General features: G+C 52.4%; 1 protein-coding gene across 1 annotated transcript; it reads right to left on the reverse strand.

Annotated features, from left to right (window-relative positions):
* Positions 1–3: 3 nt before the first annotated feature.
* GMPR2 (guanosine monophosphate reductase 2) lies at positions 4–17,022 on the reverse strand. The gene is made up of 10 exons (XM_060255383.1): positions 16,999–17,022; positions 15,327–15,422; positions 14,514–14,633; positions 11,984–12,067; positions 10,900–11,073; positions 7,262–7,343; positions 6,957–7,063; positions 2,612–2,654; positions 2,321–2,480; positions 4–516 (listed from the first exon to the last, which is right to left on the reverse strand). The coding sequence occupies exons 2-10, from the start codon at positions 15,411–15,413 to the stop codon at positions 330–332; spliced, it is 1,044 nt and encodes a 347-aa protein (XP_060111366.1). The 5' UTR covers positions 15,414–15,422; positions 16,999–17,022; the 3' UTR covers positions 4–329.
* Between the last annotated feature and the right edge of the window lie 2,538 nt (positions 17,023–19,560).

Genomic DNA, 19,560 nt, shown 5'->3' on the forward strand with positions numbered 1-19,560 from the left:
CGGTTTTCCTCTTCGTCTTTCGCAGCCCCGTCGCAGGGAGGGAGAGCGAGGCAGTGGGACTGTGGTGGGGACCTTCCCCACCCCCCACCTCATCTCCTCCTCGAGTGACAGGGGTGTTGGGGAGTCACGGAGGGCGCTGGAATGAACGAGAAGCGGCGGGAGTGAAAGCGGCCCGGAGGAAGGAGAGTCCGCCAAATTGGTCAGTTTCTGGAATGAGAAGGCGCCGGGCGTCTGGCCGGTCTCCAAGACCCAAAAGGCAGGCGAGTGGGGGGTCAGTCGGGGGGGTGGTGCACGCGCACCAGGCGGATGCCTCTCCTCGAAGAGTCGGGTCAGGGCTGATCGAAGATGGGGTTGGCCTGCTGGGTGACCCGGATGAAGGTGGTCCTGCGGCTGAGCTCTTTCAGCTTGGCGGCCCCCACGTACGTGCAGGTGGAGCGGATGCCCCCCAGGATGTCCCGCAAGGTGTGCTCCACGTCGCCCTTGAAGGGCACCTCCACCACCTTCCCTTCCGAGGCCCTGGCAGCAAGAGGCAGAGGGTGAGAAGAGGGCTCCCCCCTCTCGCGGGCGGGGGAGGGGGCGGGGCCCGCCCAGGGTGTCTTTTCAGCGCCAGAATTTTGCTGCTTCACATTAGCATTAAGAGTCTCCAGGGAACCAGCCAAGACACTGCTGGGGACCATACTACAAGGACCAGAAAGGCGACCCAGTATTTGGGGTTGGTTCCTTGAAGTCAGCACACGGGAGGCTGGATCTTGTCCCTTGGCCTCGGCCCCCTCTAGCCCCCTGTCCTTCCCATCCACAGTCACCTTTCACTGCCCTCCCACCAGCTGTTCTTTCAGTATTTGAGAGCCAGTTTGGTGTAGTGGTGAAGCGCGCGGACTCTTATCTGGGAGAACTCCTCTGCTTGCAGCTGCTGGAATGGCTCTTGGGTCAGCCATAGCTCTCACAGGAGTTGTCCTTGAAAGGGCAGCTGCGGTGAGAGCGTCTGTTGCGGGGGGAGAAGATATAGGAGATTGTAAGCCGCTCTGAGTCTCTGATTCAGAGAAAAGGGCGGCGTATAACCTGCAGTCTTCTTGTTCTAGCACGGATGCCTTTGCCTTGCACAGTATGAATGTTCCTGAACATTCTGTGGTCTCTCACCAAGGCTCAAATTTCAATCTGTCTTTCTTAGAGCAAGAAAGGAGTCAAGAGGGGGGAATCCTGAAATTGATTAGCAGTAGATACAGGACAAAAAAAAAACCAGAGAACCATAATATGCTGAAATAGTTTGTGGAACTTACTGGCACAAGACGGTGGTGATTAGGATAAATCAGCCACGCTGACCAAATGGAATCTGTCTATATCGGGTGGCCAGACTGTGACTTGAGAGGCACATATGGCTCTTTCACACACATTGTGCGGCTGTTGGAGTCCCCACTGGCCAGCTTGGAGAAGGCAGTTAAAGTTGCTTTCTTTCCACCTCTCTCCCTCCCCTTCCTTCCTGTTGTCCTTCCTCCCTTCCTGTTTGGTGGCTCTCTAACATGTGATGTTCATGCCTTGCAACTCTCAAGCATCTGGTGTTTATTCTATGCGGCTCTTGCACTAAGAAAGTTTGGCCAAAAAACCCCAGGTGCCCTCAGGAGGTCCATTACTGGGACTAGAAGTCCTCCCACTGTGCCCTTCCCCCCAAGCACCAAGACTACAGAGCACCACTGCCCCAGACATAAGAACAGAAGAGAAGCCATGTTGGTTCAGGCCAATGGCCCCTCCAGTCCAACACTCTCTGGCACAGTGGCAAAAAAACCCAGGTGCCATCAGGAGGTCCACCAGTGGGACCAGGACACTAGAAGCCCTCCTGCTGTGCCCCTCCCCAAGCACCAAGAATATAGAGCATCACCACCTCAGATAGAGAGTTCCAACAATATGCCGTGGCTAATAGCCACTGATGGACCTCTGCTCCGTATGCTTATCCAATCCCCTCTTGAAGCTGGCCATGTTGGCAGCCGTCACAACCTCCTGCGGCAGTGAATTCCACATGTTAATCACCCTTTGCGTGAAGAAGGACTTCCTTTTACCAGTTCTAGCCTGACCGCTCAGCAATTTCATTGAACGCCCGCGAGTTCTCGTATTGTGGGGAAAGGAGAAAAGGACTTCTTTCTCCGCCTTCTCTTATCTAAAAGCGAGGATTCGAACCTGGAACGCCCAGGGTCCTAATGCACCACTCTGTCCACTACACCACACTGGCTGCCCTGCTGGTAGGTTTCCCCGGAGGTCGCTGCGGGGCAGGGAAGGAGGTGGCCCTTTGGCTGGTTCCCCAGGGCTCCTCCGCTCCCTTGAGCCGTACCTGTATTCCGCGACGCCCCCGGCGTATTTCTTCATAGACATCTCAGAGCTCATGCCGTAGAACAGCTTGAACTTCTTGCCTCCCTTCTCGATCAGCTCTCCCCCGGACTCCGTGTGTCCAGCCAGCATGCCTCCCAGCATGACAAAGTCTGCGCCAGCACCTGGGGAAATGAATCGCGGCCGAATGAGCTTCGGCCCCAGGAGTGGGGGAGGCGGCCGGAGAGACGCGACGGGCTTCCACCTCCTCCCACGGGCACCGGCTGGCAAAACGCAAAAGGGTGGCGTTCCGTACCGAAAGCCTTGGCCACGTCCCCCGGACAGCTGCAGCCGCCGTCCTGCAAAAGACAAAAGAGATGGAAGGGGACGGTTTTGTTTCTCTCGACGTCAGGGCAACCGCCGGACTCGGTCACCAAGGGGGATCTTGGCATCCGTGTCAACGGGTAAAGAAGGACCGTGCGAGTTCCTACCCCTTATCCTATCAAAGGTCTGGAGATAGCCCAAGCCTGGAGCCAGTTTGGTGTAGTGGTGAAGTGCGCGGACTCTTATCTCGGAGAACCGGGTTTGATTCCCCACTCCTCCACTTGCACCTGCTGGAATGGCCTTGGGTCAGCCAGAGCTCTCTTATCTGGGAGAACCGGGTTTGATTCCCCACTCCTCCACTTGCACCTGCTGGAATGGCCTTGGGTCAGCCAGAGCTCTCTTATCTGGGAGAACCGGGTTTGATTCCCCACTCCTCCACTTGCACCTGCTGGAATGGCCTTGGGTCACCCAGAGCTCTCTTATCTGAGAGAACCGGGTTGGATTCCCCACTCTTCCACTTGCACCTACTGAAATGGCCCTGGGTCAGCCAGAGCTCTCTTATCTGGGAGAACCGGGTTGGATTCCCCACTCCTCCACTTGCACCTGCTGGAATGGCCTTGGGTCAGCCAGAGCTCTCTTATCTGGGAGAACCGGGTTTGATTCCCCACTCCTCCACTTGCACCTGCTGGAATGGCCTTGGGTCAGCCAGAGCTCTCTTATCTGAGAGAACCGGGTTGGATTCCCCACTCTTCCACTTGCACCTACTAAAATGGCCCTGGATCAGCCAGAGCTCTCTTATCTGGGAGAACTGGGTTGGATTCCCCACTCCTCCACTTGCACCTGCTGGAATGGCCTTGGGTCAGCCGTAGCTCTGGCAGAGGTTGTCCTTGAAAGGGCAGCTGCTGTGAGAGCCCTCTCCAGCCCCACCCACCTCACAGGGTGTCTGTTGTGGGGGAGGAAGGTAAAGGAGATTGTGAGCCGCTCTGAGACTCTGTCCTGGAAAAAGGGCAGCTGCTGTGACAGCCCTCTCAGCCCTACCCACCTCACAGGGTGTCTGTTGGGGGGGGGGAAGATATAGGAGATTGTGAGCCGCTCTGAGTCTCTGATTCAGAGAAAAGGGCGGGGTATAAATCTGCAATTCTTCTTCAAGCCTAGCCCACGCTGACAGCTGTACAACTGTCTGGATTTTCCTCCTGGCAAACTGGAGCTTGGAAAGGATTTTGAAGAAGATGATATTGGATTTCTATCCCGCCCTCCACTCCGAATCTCAAGAGCGGCTCCCAATCTCCTTTCCCTTCCTCCCCCACAACAGACACCCTGTGAGGTGGGTGGGGCTGAGAGCGCTCTCTCAGAAGCTGCCCTTTCAAGGACAGCTCTGCGAGAGCTACGGCTGACCCAAGGCCATTCCAGCAGCGGCAAGTGGAGGAGCGGGGAATCAAACCCCGTTCTCCCAGGTGAGAGTCCGCGCACTTAACCGCTGCATCAAACTGAAGATCAGGACCCAGCAGATGAATAGGCGAGAGGCTTTGGTCCAGTGGCAGAGAGGCCCTGGCATCTCCAGCTAAAAGGACCAGGCCAGTCAGTGATGTGAACGGCCTGGGAGAACTGCTGCCAGTCTGAGCAGACCATCCTGAGCTTAATGGACCGTGGGTCTGACTCGGTATAAAGCAGCTTCCTGTATAAACATTGGGGAGGGGCCGTAGCTCAGTGGCAGAGCTTCTGCTTGGCACACAGAAGGTCCCAGGTTCAGTCCCCGGCACCTCCAGAAGCAAAAGAAGAGGATACACTTCAGAGACTAAGGAAGAAGAGCAGCCTCCAGCCTGGGTGGGGCTGGGACTCACCGGGTCCTAGAATCACAGACTTAGAAGGGGCCATAGAGAAGAAGAAGAAGATATTGGATTTATATCCCGCCCTCCACTCCGAAGAGTCTCAGAGCGGCTCACCATCTCCTTTATCTTCCTCCCCCACAACAGACACCTTGTGAGATGGGTGGGGCTGAAAGGGCTATCACAGCAGCTGCCCTTTCAAGGACAACCTCTGCCAGAGCTCTGGCTGACCCAAGGCCATTTCAGCAGGTGCAAGTGGAGGAGTGGGGAATCAAACCCGGTTCTCCCAGATAAGAGTCCGCACACTTCACCACTACACCAAACTGGCTCTCCACTAGAGGCCATCTAGTCCAATCCCCTGCTCGGTGCAGGATCAGCTGAGAGCATCCCCGACAAGCGTCTGTCCAGCCGCTCCTTAAATACCGCCGGTGCGGAGGAGCTCACCACCTCCCTCGGTAGCGGATTCCATCGCTCTGCTCTTACTGTAAAAGGTTTTTCTAACATCCAGCCAGTACCGTCCCGCTCTTCATTCAGGCCCGTGATTGCAAGTCCTCTCCTCTGCTCCGAACAGGAACAGCTCCCTGTCCCTCCTCTAAGGGAAAGAAAGGTCCCCTGTGCAAGCACCAGTCGTTTCCGGCTCTGGGGTGACGTTGCTTTCACGTTTTCACGGCAGACTTTTGACGGGGTGGTTTGCCATTGCCTTCCCCAGTCATCTACGCTTTCCCCCCAGCAAGATAGGGACTCATTTGACCGACCTCGGAAGGATGGAAGGCTGAGTCGACCTTGAGCTGGCCACCTGAACCCAGCTTCCGCCGGAAGTACGCTGTGGCTGACTCGAACTCAGGTCGTGAGCAGAGAGTTCAGACCGCAGTACTGCTGCTTTACCACTCTGCCCCACCTCTAAGTGACAGCCCTTCAAATATGTCAAGAGAGCCGTCCTGTCCCCTCTCGGCCTCCTCTTCTCCAGACTGAACATTCTCACTTCCATCCACCTTTCTTCTTAGGGCTTGGTCTCCAGGCCCCTGATTGTCCTCCTTGCTCTCCTCTGCAACCGGCTCCATTCCATCCACATCTGCTGGGGATGCAGAAAGGTTCCAGGTTCAACCACATCATCTCCAGTTAGAGGATCTGACAGTGAGTGATGCGAAAAGCCTCAGCCTGAGACCCCAGAGAGCCGCTCCCAGCCACAGCAGACAAGACTGACTTTGAACAGCCTTCCTCGGGAGGCGGTGAGCTCTCCTTCCTTGGAGGTTTTGAAACAGAGGCTAGATGGCCATCTGACAGCAATCCGGATCCTGTGTATTTAGGGGGAGGCGTTTGTGAGTTTCCTGCATTGGGCAGGGGGTTGGACTAGATGACCCTGGAGGTCCCTTCCAACTCTAGGATTCTGTGATTCTAACTTCCTGACGGTTGGAGCGGTTCCTCAGTGGAACAGGCTTCCTCAGGAGGTGGTGGGCTCTCCTTCCTTGGAGGTTTTTCAACAGAGGCTAGATGGCCATCTGACAGCAATGAAGATCCTGTGAATTTAGGGGGAGGCGTTTGTGAGTCCTGCATTGGGCAGGGGGTTGGACTAGATGACCCTGGAGGTCCCTTCCAACTCTAGGATTCTATGATTCTAACTTCCTAACCGTTCAAGCAGTTCCTCAGTGGAACAGGCTTCCTCCTCGGGAGGTGGTGGGCTCTCCTTCCTTGGAGGTTTTCCAACAGAGGCTAGATGGCCATCTGACAGCAATGAAGATCCTGTGTATTTAGGGGGAGGCGTTTGTGAGTTTCCTGCATTGGGCAGGGGGTTGGACTAGATGACCCTGGAGGTCCCTTCCAACTCTAGGATTCTGTGATTCTAACTTCCTGACGGTTGGAGCGGTTCCTCAGTGGAACAGGCTTCCTCAGGAGGTGGTGGGCTCTCCTTCCTTGGAGGTTTTTCAACAGAGGCTAGATGGCCATCTGACAGCAATGAAGATCCTGTGAATTTAGGGGGAGGCGTTTGTGAGTTTCCTGCATTGGGCAGGGGGTTGGACTAGATGACCCTGGAGGTCCCTTCCAACTCTAGGATTCTATGATTCTAACTTCCTGACCATTCGAGCGCTTCCTCAGTGGAACAGGCTTCCTCCTCGGGAGGTGGTGGGCTCTCCTTCCTTGAAGGTTTTCGAACACAGGCTAGATGGCCATCTGACAGCGATGAAGATCCTGTGAATTTAGGGGGAGGTGTTTGTGAGTTTCCTGCATTGGGCAGGGGGTTGGAGTCGATGACCCTGGAGGTCCCTTCCAACTCTAGGATTCTTCGAAGGGCCCGTTCAGGACAAGGCAGCTTCACGTGTGTCCGGACAGTAGAAACAGTTGTTTTCTATGGCATATCGTTACCCGGTTAGCGGGCAGATACAAGCGTTTCAGCCAGAGCACTTCCAGCTCCACATCCAGGCTCTACTCTGTGGCTCCCACCATCCCCACCTCTAGCCCTCCAGTCCCTGCACTGCTCCCAGAAACCCTGGCTTTGGGGCTGCAGCTTCTCACCGAGATGATGTGCCCCTTGAGGCCGTGAGCCGCGTCGGCGCATTCCATGACGGCGCTGAGCTGGGGGTAGCCCACTCCCGTCTTCTTCCGCGTGGTACAAACGGAGCCTGCAGCAAGTAGAGAAAACCCACGATTAGGGAGGCGGAGGGGGGACACCCCACTCCCACCAAGACCTCACAGTCCCCCCCTGCCCTTTCCTTGCCCCTAACAGACGCCTTTCACGTCCCGTGGAACGGCCGCGCGCCAGTCCTCCCGCCCCCCTCCCCGGGAATGGTTTGATCTCGCCTGGGAAGCTGACGAGCCACCTGGTCCGATGCCCACTTTGATGATGTCGGCTCCTGACAAGACGAGCTCTTCCACCATCTCCCCCGTCACCACGTTCCCAGCCTGCGGAGGACAAAGACGCAGGAAGATCAGAGGGGCTGTCACTTTGCCGGTACCTTCGTGGCAGGGGCGGGAAGCGCTGGCCGGCTGCATCCGACTCGCGGTGACCCCGAAGGGCTTTCAAGGCAAGAGGCCGACCAGAGGGGGTTGGCCATTGCCTACCTCTGCATAGCGACCCTGGGCTTCCGCGGGGGTCTCCCATCCAAGTCCAGACCAAGGCTGACCGTGCTTAGCTCCTGAGATGTGACGAGACTGAGCGAGACTGGGCCCTCCAGCTCATGGCACAGGACTGGTAATGGAGAGGAAGCCCCAACCCCAAAGACTGAGGGAGACAAACACACCAAGTCTATCCAGGGCAACATTGCGGGAGAAAGGCAAGGAACAGAAGAACCTAAGAGAAGCCATGTTGGATCAGGCGAAAGGCCCATCCAGTCCAACACTGTGTGTCACATAAGAACAGAAGAGGAGCCATGTTGGATCAGGCCAAAGGCCCATCCAGTCCAACACTCTGTGTCACATAAGAACATAAGAGAAGCCCTGTTGGATCAGGCCAAAGGCCCATCCAGTCAAACACTGTGTCACGTAAGAACATAACAGAAGCCCTGTTGGATCAGGCCAAAGGCCCATCCAGTCCAACACTCTGTGTCACATAAGAACATAAGAGAAGCCCTGTTGGATCAGGCCAAAGGCCCATCCAGTCAAACACTGTGTCACGTAAGAACATAAGAGAAGCCATGTTGGATCAGGCCAAAGGCCCATCCAGTCCAACACTCTGTGTCACGTAAGAACATAAGAGAAGCCCTGTTGGATCAGGCCAAAGGCCCATTCAGTCCAACACTCTGTGTCACATAAGAACCTAAGAGAAGCCCTGTTGGATCAGGCCAAAGGCCCATCCAGTCCAACACTCTGTGTCACGTAAGAACATAAGAGAAGCCCTGTTGGATCAGGCCAAAGGCCCATCCAGTCCAACACTCTGTGTCACATAAGAACATAAGAGAAGCCATGTTGGATCAGGCCAAAGGCCCATCCAGTCAAACACTCTGTGTCACATAAGAACATAAGAGAAGCCATGTTGGATCAGGCCAAAGGCCCATCCAGTCAAACACTGTATCACATAAGAACATAAGAGAAGCCGTGTTGGATCAGGCCAAAGGCCCATCCAAGAACATAAGAGAAGCCATGTTGGATCAGGCCAACGGCCCATCAAGTCCAACCCTCTGTGTCACACAGTGGCAAAAAATGATATATACACACATACACTGTGGCTAATAGCCACTGATGGACCTGTGCTCCATATTTTTATCTAAACCCCTCTTGAAGGTGGCTATACTTGTGGCCGCCACCACCTCCTGTGGCAGTGAATTCCACATGTTAATCACCCTTTGGATGAAGAAGTACTTCCTTTTATCCGTTTTAACCTGTCTGCTCAGCAATTTCATCGAATGCCCACGAGTTCTTGTATTGTGAGAAAGGGAGAAAAGTACTTCTTTCTCTACTTTCTCCATTCCATGCATTATCTTGTAAACCTCTATCATGTCACCCCGCAGTCGACGTTTCTCCAAGCTAAAGAGTCCCAAGCGTTTCAACCTTTCTTCATAGGGAAAGTGCTCCAGCCCTTTAATCATTCTAGTTGCCCTTCTCTGCCCTTCTCCAGTCCAACACTCTGTGTCACATAAGAACATAAGAGAAGCCCTGTTGGATCAGGCCAAAGGCCCATCCAGTCAAACACTCTGTGTCACATAAGAACATAAGAGAAGCCATGTTGGATCAGGCCAAAGGCCCATCCAGTCAAACACTCTGTGTCACATAAGAACATAAGAGAAGCCATGTTGGATCAGGCCAAAGGCCCATCCAGTCCAACACTCTGTGTCACATAAGAACATAAGAGAAGCCATGTTGGATCAGGCCAAAGGCCCATCCAGTCAAACACTGTGTCACATAAGAACATAAGAGAAGCCCTGTTGGATCAGGCCAAAGGCCCATCCAGTCAAACACTGTATCACATAAGAACATAAGAGAAGCCATGTTGGATCAGGCCAAAGGCCCATCCAGTCCAACACTCTGTGTCACATAAGAACATAAGAGAAGCCATGTTGGATCAGGCCAAAGGCCCATCCAGTCAAACACTGTGTCACATAAGAACATAAGAGAAGCCCTGTTGGATCAGGCCAAAGGCCCATCCAGTCAAACACTGTATCACATAAGAACATAAGAGAAGCCATGTTGGATCAGGCCAAAGGCCCATCCAGTCCAACACTCTGTCACATAAGAACATAAGAGAAGCCCTGTTGGATCAGGCCAAAGGCCCATCCAGTCAAACACTCTGTGTCACATAAGAACATAAGAGAAGCCATGTTGGATCAGGCCAAAGGCCCATCCAGTCCAACACTGTGTCACATAAGAACATAAAAGAAGCCCTGTTGGATCAGGCCAAAGGCCCATCCAGTCCAACACTCTGTGTCACATAAGAACTTAAGAGAAGCCATGTTGGATCAGGCCAAAGGCCCATCCAGTCAAACACTGTGTCACATAAGAACATAAGAGAAGCCATGCTGGATCAGGCCAAAGGCCCATCCAGTCCAACACTTTGTGTCACATAAGAACATAAGAGAAGCCATGCTGGATCAGGCCAAAGGCCCATCCAGTCCAACACTCTGTGTCACATAAGAACATAAGAGAAGCCATGCTGGATCAGGCCAAAGGCCCATCCAGTCCAGCACTGTGTCACATAAGAACATAAGAGAAGCCATGCTGGATCAGGCCAAAGGCCCATCCAGTCAAACACTGTGTCACATAAGAACCTAAGAGAAGCCATGCTGGATCAGGCCAAAGGCCCATCCAGTCAAACACTATGTCACATAAGAACATAAGAGAAGCCATACTGGATCAGACCAATGGCCCATCCAGTCCAACACTCTTGGTCACACAGTGGCCACAAAAACCCAGGTGCCATCAGGAGGTCCACCAGTGGGGCTAGAAGTCCTTCTACTGTGCCCCCACCCCTAAGCACCAAGAATACAGAGCATCACTGCCCAAGACAGAGAGTTCCAACAATACGCTGTGGCTAATAGCCACTGATGGACCTCTGCTCCATATGTCCATCCAATCACCTCTTGAAGCTGTCTATACTTGCAGCCGCCACCACCTCCTGTGGCAGTGAATTCCACGTGTTAATCACCCTTTGGGTGAAGAAGTACTTCCTTTTATCAGTTCGAACCCGACTGCTCAGCAATTCCATTGAATGTCCACGAATTTTTGTATTGTGAGAAAGGGAGAAAAGTACTTCTTTCTCTACCTACTCCATCTCACGCATAATCTTTCCAACCTCTATCATGTCACCCCGCAGTCGACGTTTCTCCAAGCTACAGAGCCCCAAGCGTTTTAACCTTTCTTCATAGGGAAAGTGTTCCAACCCCTGAATCATTCGAGTTGCCCTTTTCTGCACTTTTCCGAATGCTAGAATATCTTTTTTGAGGTGCGGTGACTAGAATTGCACACAGTATTCCAAATGGGACCGCACCATCGATTTATAGGGCTTCAGGAAACAGTTGGGACCTACCATGATAGTGTGGTCAGGGAATCGCTTCCGCACATCTCTCAGGAACTGGACAAAGTGTTCCGAGTAGCCGTTGGCCACGTCCAGGCAGATGTAGCGCACCTGGGGCACGCCCTCCAGGATCTGCTCCAGCAGCTCAAAGTCGGAGGCCCCGGTGCCCGAACTGGCTGCCACGTTCTGGGAAGAGTCACGGGACAGAGAGCTGAGAACCAGCAAATGGGACGATCAGGAGAAAAGCAAGGTAGGGCAGTGAGGTCTGACTCAAGAAATATCTGGACTTTGGGGTGGAGCCAGGAGACTTTGGGGGTGGAGCCAGAGGCAAGGATGAGCACAACTGAACTCCAAAGGAAGTTCTGGCCATCGCATTTAAAGGGACCGTGCTCCTGGTGGCAAGCTAGTTTGGTGTGGTGGTTAAGTGTGCGGACTCTTATCTGGGAGAACCGGGTTTGATTCCCCACTTCTTCACTTGCAGCTGCTGGAATGGCCTTGGGTCAGCCAGAGCTCTCTTATCTGGGAGAACCGGGTTTGATTCCCCACTCCTCCACTTGCACCTGCTGGAATGGCCTTGGGTCAGCCATAGATCTGGCAGAGGTTGTCCTTGAAAGGGCAGCTGCTGTGAGAGCCCTCTCAGCCCCACCCACCTCACAGGGTGTCTGTTGTGGGGGAGGAAGGGAAAGGAGATTGTGAGCCTCTCTGAGACTCTTCGGAGTGGAGGGTGGGATATAAATCCAATATCTTCTTATTCTTCTTCCTTTCACATGCCTTCCTTCCATTTGGAAATCATGAAGGATAGAGCCACCATAATCGGGGGCTTATAGAATTGGACCCCCTGGTCCAATCTTTTTGAAATTTTTGGACGTTTTGAGAAGAACTGGATTCTCCACTGTACCATACAGGAATCGATCTTCATAGGGTATAACGGAGTGCCTAGCAGATATTTCCCCTCCTTTCCATTTTTCTGATGACCCTGAAGCGGGGTGGAGAGCCTCCAAACCGGGAGATCCCCTGCCCCCACCTGGGAATTGGCAACCCTAAGCTAAGGCTGCCACTCTGGACCAAAAGGGGAGCCGTGTCGACTCTCTCTCACCTGAAGGCACTCTGGATTCTGGGCTGCAAACTCCTTCCACTCCTCCAGGCTGTAGTGTTTGTGGATGGCTGTGAAAAGAGAGAACTGGGGGGGAAGACGGGAAAAGATCAGGAAGGGGAGACAGGGACCGGGAAATGCAAATCTGGTCTTACACCAACTCCTCCCCCATTAGCAGGAGGGGAGGGGAGGGGCCGTGGCTCAGTGGCAGAGCATCTGACTGGCACGCAGAAGGTCCCAGGTTCAGTCCTCGACATCTCCAGTTAAAAGGACCAGGCAGGAGGTGATGGGAAAGACCCCTGCCTGAGACCCTGGAGACTAAAGGAGAAGGGCTGTGGCTCAGTGGCAGAGCCTCTGCTTGGCATGCAAGAAAGTCCCAGGTTCAGTCCCCAGCATCTCTAGCTAAAGGATCAGGCAGGAGGTGATGGGAAAGACCTCTGCCTGAGACTAAATGAGAAAGGCCGTGGCTCAGTGGCAGAGCATCTGACTGGCATGCAGACGGTCCCAGGTTCAATCCCCGACATCTCCAGTTAAAAAGACCAGGCAGTGGGTGACGTCAAAGACCTCTACCTGAGACCCTGGAGAGATGCTGCCGGTTTGAGTAGACAACACTGACTCTGACGGAACACAGGTCTTTTTCAGTATAGGCAGGGCCTTTTTTGTAGCAGGAACTTCTTTGCCTATTAGGCCCCACACCCCTGATGTAGCCAATCCTCCAAGAGCTTGGAATTCTAGCAGGAGCTCCTTTGCATATTAGGCCTCGCCCCCCTGATGTAGCCAATCCTCCAAGAGCTTGGAATTCTAGCAGGAGCTCCTTTGCATATTAGGCCTCGCCCCCCCTGATGTAGCCAATCCTCCAAGAGCTTGGAATTCTAGCAGGAGCTCCTTTGCATATTAGGCCACACACCCCCTGATGTAGCCAATCCTCCAAGAGCTTGGAATTCTAGCAGGAGCTCCTTTGCATATTAGGCCACACACCCCCTGATGTAGCCAATCCTCCAAGAGCTTGGAATTCTAGCAGGAGCTCCTTTGCATATTAGGCCACACACCCCCTGATGTAGCCAATCCTCCAAGAGCTTGGAATTCTAGCAGGGCCTCCTTGGCATATTAGGCCACACACCCCTGGTGTAGTCAATCCTCCAAGAGCTTGGAATCCTATCAGGAGCTCCTTTGCACATTAGGCCACACACCCCTGATGTAGCCAATCCTCCAAGAGCTTGGAATTCTAGCAGGGGCTCCTTTGCCTATTAGGCCACACACCCCTGATGTAGCCAATCCTCCAAGAGCTTGGAATTCTAGCAGGGGCTCCTTTGCATATTAGGCCACACACCCCCTGATGTAGCCAATCCTCCAAGAGCTTGGAATTCTAGCAGGAACTCCTTTGCATATTAGGCCACACACCCCTTATGTAGCCAATCCTCCAAGAGCTCGGAATTCTAGCAGGGGCTCCTTTGCATATTAGGCCACACACCCCTGATGTAGCCAATCCTCCAAGAGCTTGGAATTCTAGCAGGGGCTCCTTTGCATATTAGGCCACACACCCCTTATGTAGCCAATCCTCCAAGAGCTCGGAATTCTAGCAGGAGCTCCTTTGCATATTAGGCCACACACCCCTGATGTAGCCAATCCTCCAAGAGCTTGGAATTCTAGCAGGGGCTCCTTTGCATATTAGGCCACACACCCCTTATGTAGCCAATCCTCCAAGAGCTTGGAATTCTAGCAGGAACTCCTTTGCATATTAGGCCACACACCCCTGATGTAGCCAATCCTCCAAGAGCTTGGAATTCTAGCAGGGGCTCCTTTGCATATTAGGCCACACACCCCTGATGTAGCCAATCCTCCAAGAGCTTGGAATTCTAGCAGGAACTCCTTTGCATATTAGGCCACACACCCCTTATGTAGCCAATCCTCCAAGAGCTCGGAATTCTAGCAGGGGCTCCTTTGCATATTAGGCCACACACCCCTGATGTAGCCAATCCTCCAAGAGCTTGGAATTCTAGCAGGGGCTCCTTTGCATATTAGGCCACACACCCCTGATGTAGCCAATCCTCCAAGAGCTTGGAATTCTAGCAGGAGCTCCTTTGCATATTAGGCCACACACCCCTGATGTAGCCAATCCTCCAAGAGCTTGGAATTCTAGCAGGAGCTCCTTTGCATATTAGGCCACACACCCCTGATGTAGCCAATCCTCCAAGAGCTTGGAATTCTAGCAGGAGCTCCTTTGCATATTAGGCCACACACCCCTGATGTAGCCAATCCTCCAAGAGCTTACAGCAGGCCTTGTTAGAAGAGCTTACAGCAGGCTTGACTTCACATCAGGGGTGTGTGGCCTAACGTGCAAAGGGGTTCCTGCTCCCCCCCAAAAAAAGCCCCCAGTATAAGGCTTCTGCATGTGTTCGTGAGAGGCGCCGGGAGAAGGAAATGCAGGCAAGAAGCAAAGCGGCCAGCTGCGACTGGTCCAGAGCAGTTCACGAGCTGATGGGACCGGCAAGCCGCCCTTGGGGTCATCAAGCGTCGCCAACGACAACCGTACCTTGCAGAGCATCTTGGCCATCTCAAAGGTGCCCACGGTGTCCATGTTGGCGGCGATGATGGGGATCCCGGTGTACGTCTGCTTGGAATTCCGGAACACGAAAGACCTCAGGAGATCCACCTAGAAAGCAGGACGGCAGCTTAAGACGCGGCCGGCAGAGGGCGCAGGGCCACTCCTCCCGTCTTTTCGGGACCCGCCGAGACTGGCGTCCCCCCCTCGGCAGCAGAAGCCAGATCGCTGGGAAGCCGTTCCTCCTGCACGTGGGTGGCCCCGTTGTAGACCCGTGATCCTCGCCTGGGAAGAAGTGGCCTGGAGCCCAATTCTGGAGTACATGCAGTACTTGCTCAGGATCTGCAAAAAAATTCCCCCCCTGCGATGCTGCAGGGCAGGGCACTGGCCTATGGGCCTCCCCACACCTTTAGGGGCCCCGGGCTGGCTTCCACCACACACACACAGTTTCCCCCCTGCTTGCAGCCCTCGGAGCCCGCGCGCACAGCCAGCAACTGAGCTGCTCTTTGCTCGACACGCCCGGTACGACTGCTACCGGCGTCGTCGCCAAGTTTGCCTCTCTCTGCCTCTCCCCCGCAGCTTTGCCAAAGGGGCTTTTGAGAAGGGGCCTGCAGGCTGCCGCGGGGGCAGTGGGCCAGGCCCTCCAACTCGGAGATAATTTGTGAGGGGCCCCGCCAAGATTTTGACTGCCTAGGGGCCTCCGCAGGGCTTAATCCGGCACTGCTGTAGGCTTCGTTCTCTGGCCCAGCATCTCTCAGGTACCTTTTTCCAACCTGCAGGGCGAGGCCAAACGTCGCTGCTCACCTCACTGCGGGACTTGAGGGTGCTCCGTTTGGGCCTCAGGAGGACATCTTTGAAGTCCAACTTGATGTCCGTGTCGATGTGTGGCATTTTGGACCTCTGCACCAAGAAAAAAAAAAGCTATGGGATCCCATCAGCAAGCCTCTACGGAAGATGAAGTGGTGAAATCTCAAATGATTAAGTGGGCAATTAATGTAAATAAAGAAATACAGATGGACACATGGGAATATTTGTGGAAGAACTCTATGAAACTCTCAACATGTCAGAGTATTAAAGAGAACTGTTTTAAGATGATGTACAGATGGTATCTGACTCCTAAAAAGTTGGCAAAGATGAACAATAAGATGCCAGACAGATGTTGGAAATGTTAAAAAACATGAAGGTTCTTTCTACCATATGTGGTGGACTTGAAAGAGCGAAAAAGTACTGGCAGGTGATTCAACAAGAGATTTCTAAGATCTTGGGATACGAATTTAACAAAGTTGCGGAGACTTTTCTGTTGGGATTACAAATGGAAAAATTTCCAAAAGAAGATAGAACTTTAATTTGGTACTTGCTCTCAGCTGCTAGGACATTGGATGCGCAGTTGTGGAAGCAAGAAAAAATACCAGAGAAATGGGATTGGATTGTAAAAGTTATGACATGGAGTGAAACGGACAAGTTAGCAAGGACCTGAAGAGACTATGATTTAGAAGTATTTAAGATGGAGTGGAAAAAGTTCAGGAGATACGTAGAAAAAAGAGCGGAAAATAAAAGGACATTGGACAATTTTTGATAATGACAAAGTACAAGAGGGAGGAGGATATTAATTTTGGTTCTTATTAAATTAAGGGTACCTTTAATATTAAGATTTTAAGTATATAACACCGGGGGGGGGTCAAGTAATATATGGGATAGATTTTTAAAAAGTAATTATTAATGAAGAAACTGAAATTTATTCCCATATGTTCCAATAAAATTGTTTGAGATCACAACAAAAAAAACCATCAGCAAGCCTCCAGAAACCCTGTGTGGTTTCAGTAAGAGCTGAAAGCTTGGAGGGGCAGATTAAAAGTTTCAGTGGAACAGTCCACGAGAGCCACTGTTAACCACTGCATCAGTGAGAGTGAATTAAGGGCACACTTGTGTTTTTATTTGTGGCATGTTGATCTAACAGAGAAGCAGAAGAACAAAGCAGGAGTCCAGTAGCACCTTTAAGGCCAACAAAGTTTTATTCAGAATGTAAGCTTTCGTAGGCAAGCATACTTCTTCAGACATACGAACATATGCAGCTGCCTTATACTGAATCAGACCCTCAGTCCATCAAAGTCAGACTGGCAGCGGCTCTCCAGGGTCTCAGAGCTGAGGTTTTTCACACCTACTTGCCTTTTAGTGGGAGATGCCGGGGATTGAACCTGGGACCTTACGCTTCCCAAGCAGATGCTCTACAACTGAGCCACCGTCCCTCCCATGGAATAACAATGGAATGACGTACAGTGAGCAGAGCGACATACAGCTGGCGGGCAGTGGTTAAGAATGCAAAGTAGTACAAAGTTAGAATCCAATAGCGAGATAGTGAAATTAGCACACTGAAAAGAGCATTCGGTCTGGATAGCGCTTGCGTGGGAAGCCAAAAGGAAAAGTAGAAGAAAATATTTCCCTGTGGTTTTTTCCCCCTTAGGTTTTAAATGCTTACCTTACCCAAATGGTGTAACTTCTGGGAACTGGGGCTTGCTAGCAGTTTTTCATGGCACCTGTTTTTGGCTCGGGCGTGGCTCCTGCCTTGAAAGGAAGATACTGCTCACGTCTTAACTCTGCCCTTCAAGCCTCTCGTCAGGTCCTTGAACCTCTACGACAGGGGTGGCCAACGGTGGCTCTCCAGATGTTCTTTTTGCCTACAACTCCCATCAGCCCCAGCCATTGGCCATGCTGGCTGGGGCTGATGGGAGTTGTAGGCAAAAAGAACATCTGGAGAGCCACCGTTGGCCACTCCTGCTCTATGACCATTTTCTTCCGTACCTTCTCAGTCTTCCACCTGCATCTGTTCACTACCCTGCCCTTCGATACCCGGCTGCAGATCTGAGACCCAAGATTGCTTTCAGCATCTCCGCCATCTTTAGGCTTATGCTAAACTCAAGATCCTCTGAGCAAGAACACAGCTGGAATTGCCAGGATTCTGCCCCAGCTCTGCTCCATTGTAGAATGTTAGAGTTGGAAGGGACCTCCAGGGTCATCCAGTCCAACCCCCTCGACAGTGCAGGAAATTCACAAATATCGGCCCTACACACACAGAGAGAGAATGTTAGAGTTGGAAGGGACCTCCAGGGTCATCCAGTCCAACCCCCTCGACAGTGCAGGAAATTCACAAATATCGGCCTTACACACACACACACAGAATGATAGAGTTGGAAGGGACCTTCAGGGTCATCCAGTCCAACCCCCTCGACAGTGCAGGAAATTTACAAATATCGGCCCCACACACACAGAGAATGATAGAGTTGGAAGGGACCTCCAGGGTCATCCAGTCCAACCCCCTCGACAGTGCAGGAAATTCACAAATATCGGCCCCACACACACAGAGAGAGAATGTTAGAGTTGGAAGGGACCTCCAGGGTCATCCAGTCCAACCCCCTCGACAGTGCAGGAAATTCACAAATATCGGCCCCACACACACACAATGATAGAGTTGGAAGGGACCTCCAGGGTCATCCAGTCCAACCCCCTCGACAGTGCAGGAAATTCACAAATATCGGCCCCCACACACACACAGTGATCTCTGCTCCATACCCAGAAGATGGCAAAAAGCAAAACAATAAAAAAACACCACCACCCTCCAGGATCCCTGGCAAAACTGGCCTGGAGAAAAACTGTTTCCTGGCCCTGTGCTTGTAAGAAAGGGCCGGGAGAACTCTGCCCTCCCTCTCATGATCTGCCTCTTTAAAAACTTCCAAAGAGGGAGTGCCCACCACCACCATATCCTTCTAAGGCTCATTCCCACACCCAATTCCACTGCAAGCAATGCCCACCAATTTCTCAGTCTGGTTTCTGAACGAGCATGCTTGGGGAGGGACGGTGGCTCAGTGGTAAGAGCACCTGCTTGGTAAGCAGAAGGTCCAGGTTCAATCCCCAGCATCTCCAACTGAAAAGGGTCCAGGCATGTAGGCATAAAAAACCTCAGCTTGAGACCCTGGAGAGCTGCCGGCAGTCTAAATAGACAATACTGACTTTGATGGACCAAAGAGGGTCTGATTCAGTAGAAGGCAGCTTCCTACGTTCATGTTGAAGCTGTCTCTCTCGAAATCAACTGAACGTTTGCCTTCAACACAGACAAAGGCATTAACTGCAGTTGTAGCACATAAGAGAAAGCGGACTAGATTAGACCAGACACTCATCTAGTCCAGCATCCTGTTTTCCACAATGGTCAATTGGATGTTTCTGGGAAGTTTACAAGCTAGGGGGGGGGGGGGCAGATAGAGACTGAGGAGGAGGTCTCCTGCTGGCTGCCCCCCACCCCCCCTCCAGCAACTGATTTTGAGAACAGCTCAAGTTGAGTCCTGGAGAACCTTAGAGACCAACCAGAGTTTGGAGAGAGATGAACTTTTGCGAGTCAGAGCCCCCTTCGTCAGATCCAAGTAGGAATGAAGATCCCCGAGTCTGTACATCAAAAGCGCATTTCCCCAAAATCCTATTGGTCATCCAAGTAGGAATGCTTCTGGACTCAATTCTAGCGGTTCTACTGAAGACCCAACACGGCTACCTTCTGAAATGATCTTCACGGTTCTGAGATGTGCCCCCAGAAGCTTGTTTGCTGCTATACCTAACAACCGTTTGTAGATCTAACGCTGAATTTGTCTCACACCCTTTAAAAGCCATCTGAGTGCATGGCTGTCACCAGATCTTGTGATTACAGCGTGTGAAGAAATGTTGCCTTTTGTCCATTTTGAGTGCTGGCGATTATTCTCCTTCTAGAACAGGAGTGGCCAAACTTTGGCCCGGGAGCTCTTTCACACATATTGTGCGGCTCTCAAAGCCAGCCCACCCACCCCACTGCCCTGTCAGCCAGCTTGGGAGAAGGTATTTGTCTCTTTAAATCACTTTGCTAAGCCGAGCCAACCAGCAGCTTGGAGAATGCATTTAAAGCTGCTCTCTTTCCACCTCCATCTCCCCCAGCTATTTTCCCCCCTTCCGGCTCTCAAACATCTGATGTTTATTGTGTGCGGCTCTCACATTAAGTTAGTTTGGCCACGCCTGTTCTAGA

The sequence above is a fragment of the Heteronotia binoei genome, chromosome 15 (assembly GCF_032191835.1).
Source record: "Heteronotia binoei isolate CCM8104 ecotype False Entrance Well chromosome 15, APGP_CSIRO_Hbin_v1, whole genome shotgun sequence".
NCBI classification, from domain to species: Eukaryota; Metazoa; Chordata; class Lepidosauria; order Squamata; family Gekkonidae; genus Heteronotia; species Heteronotia binoei.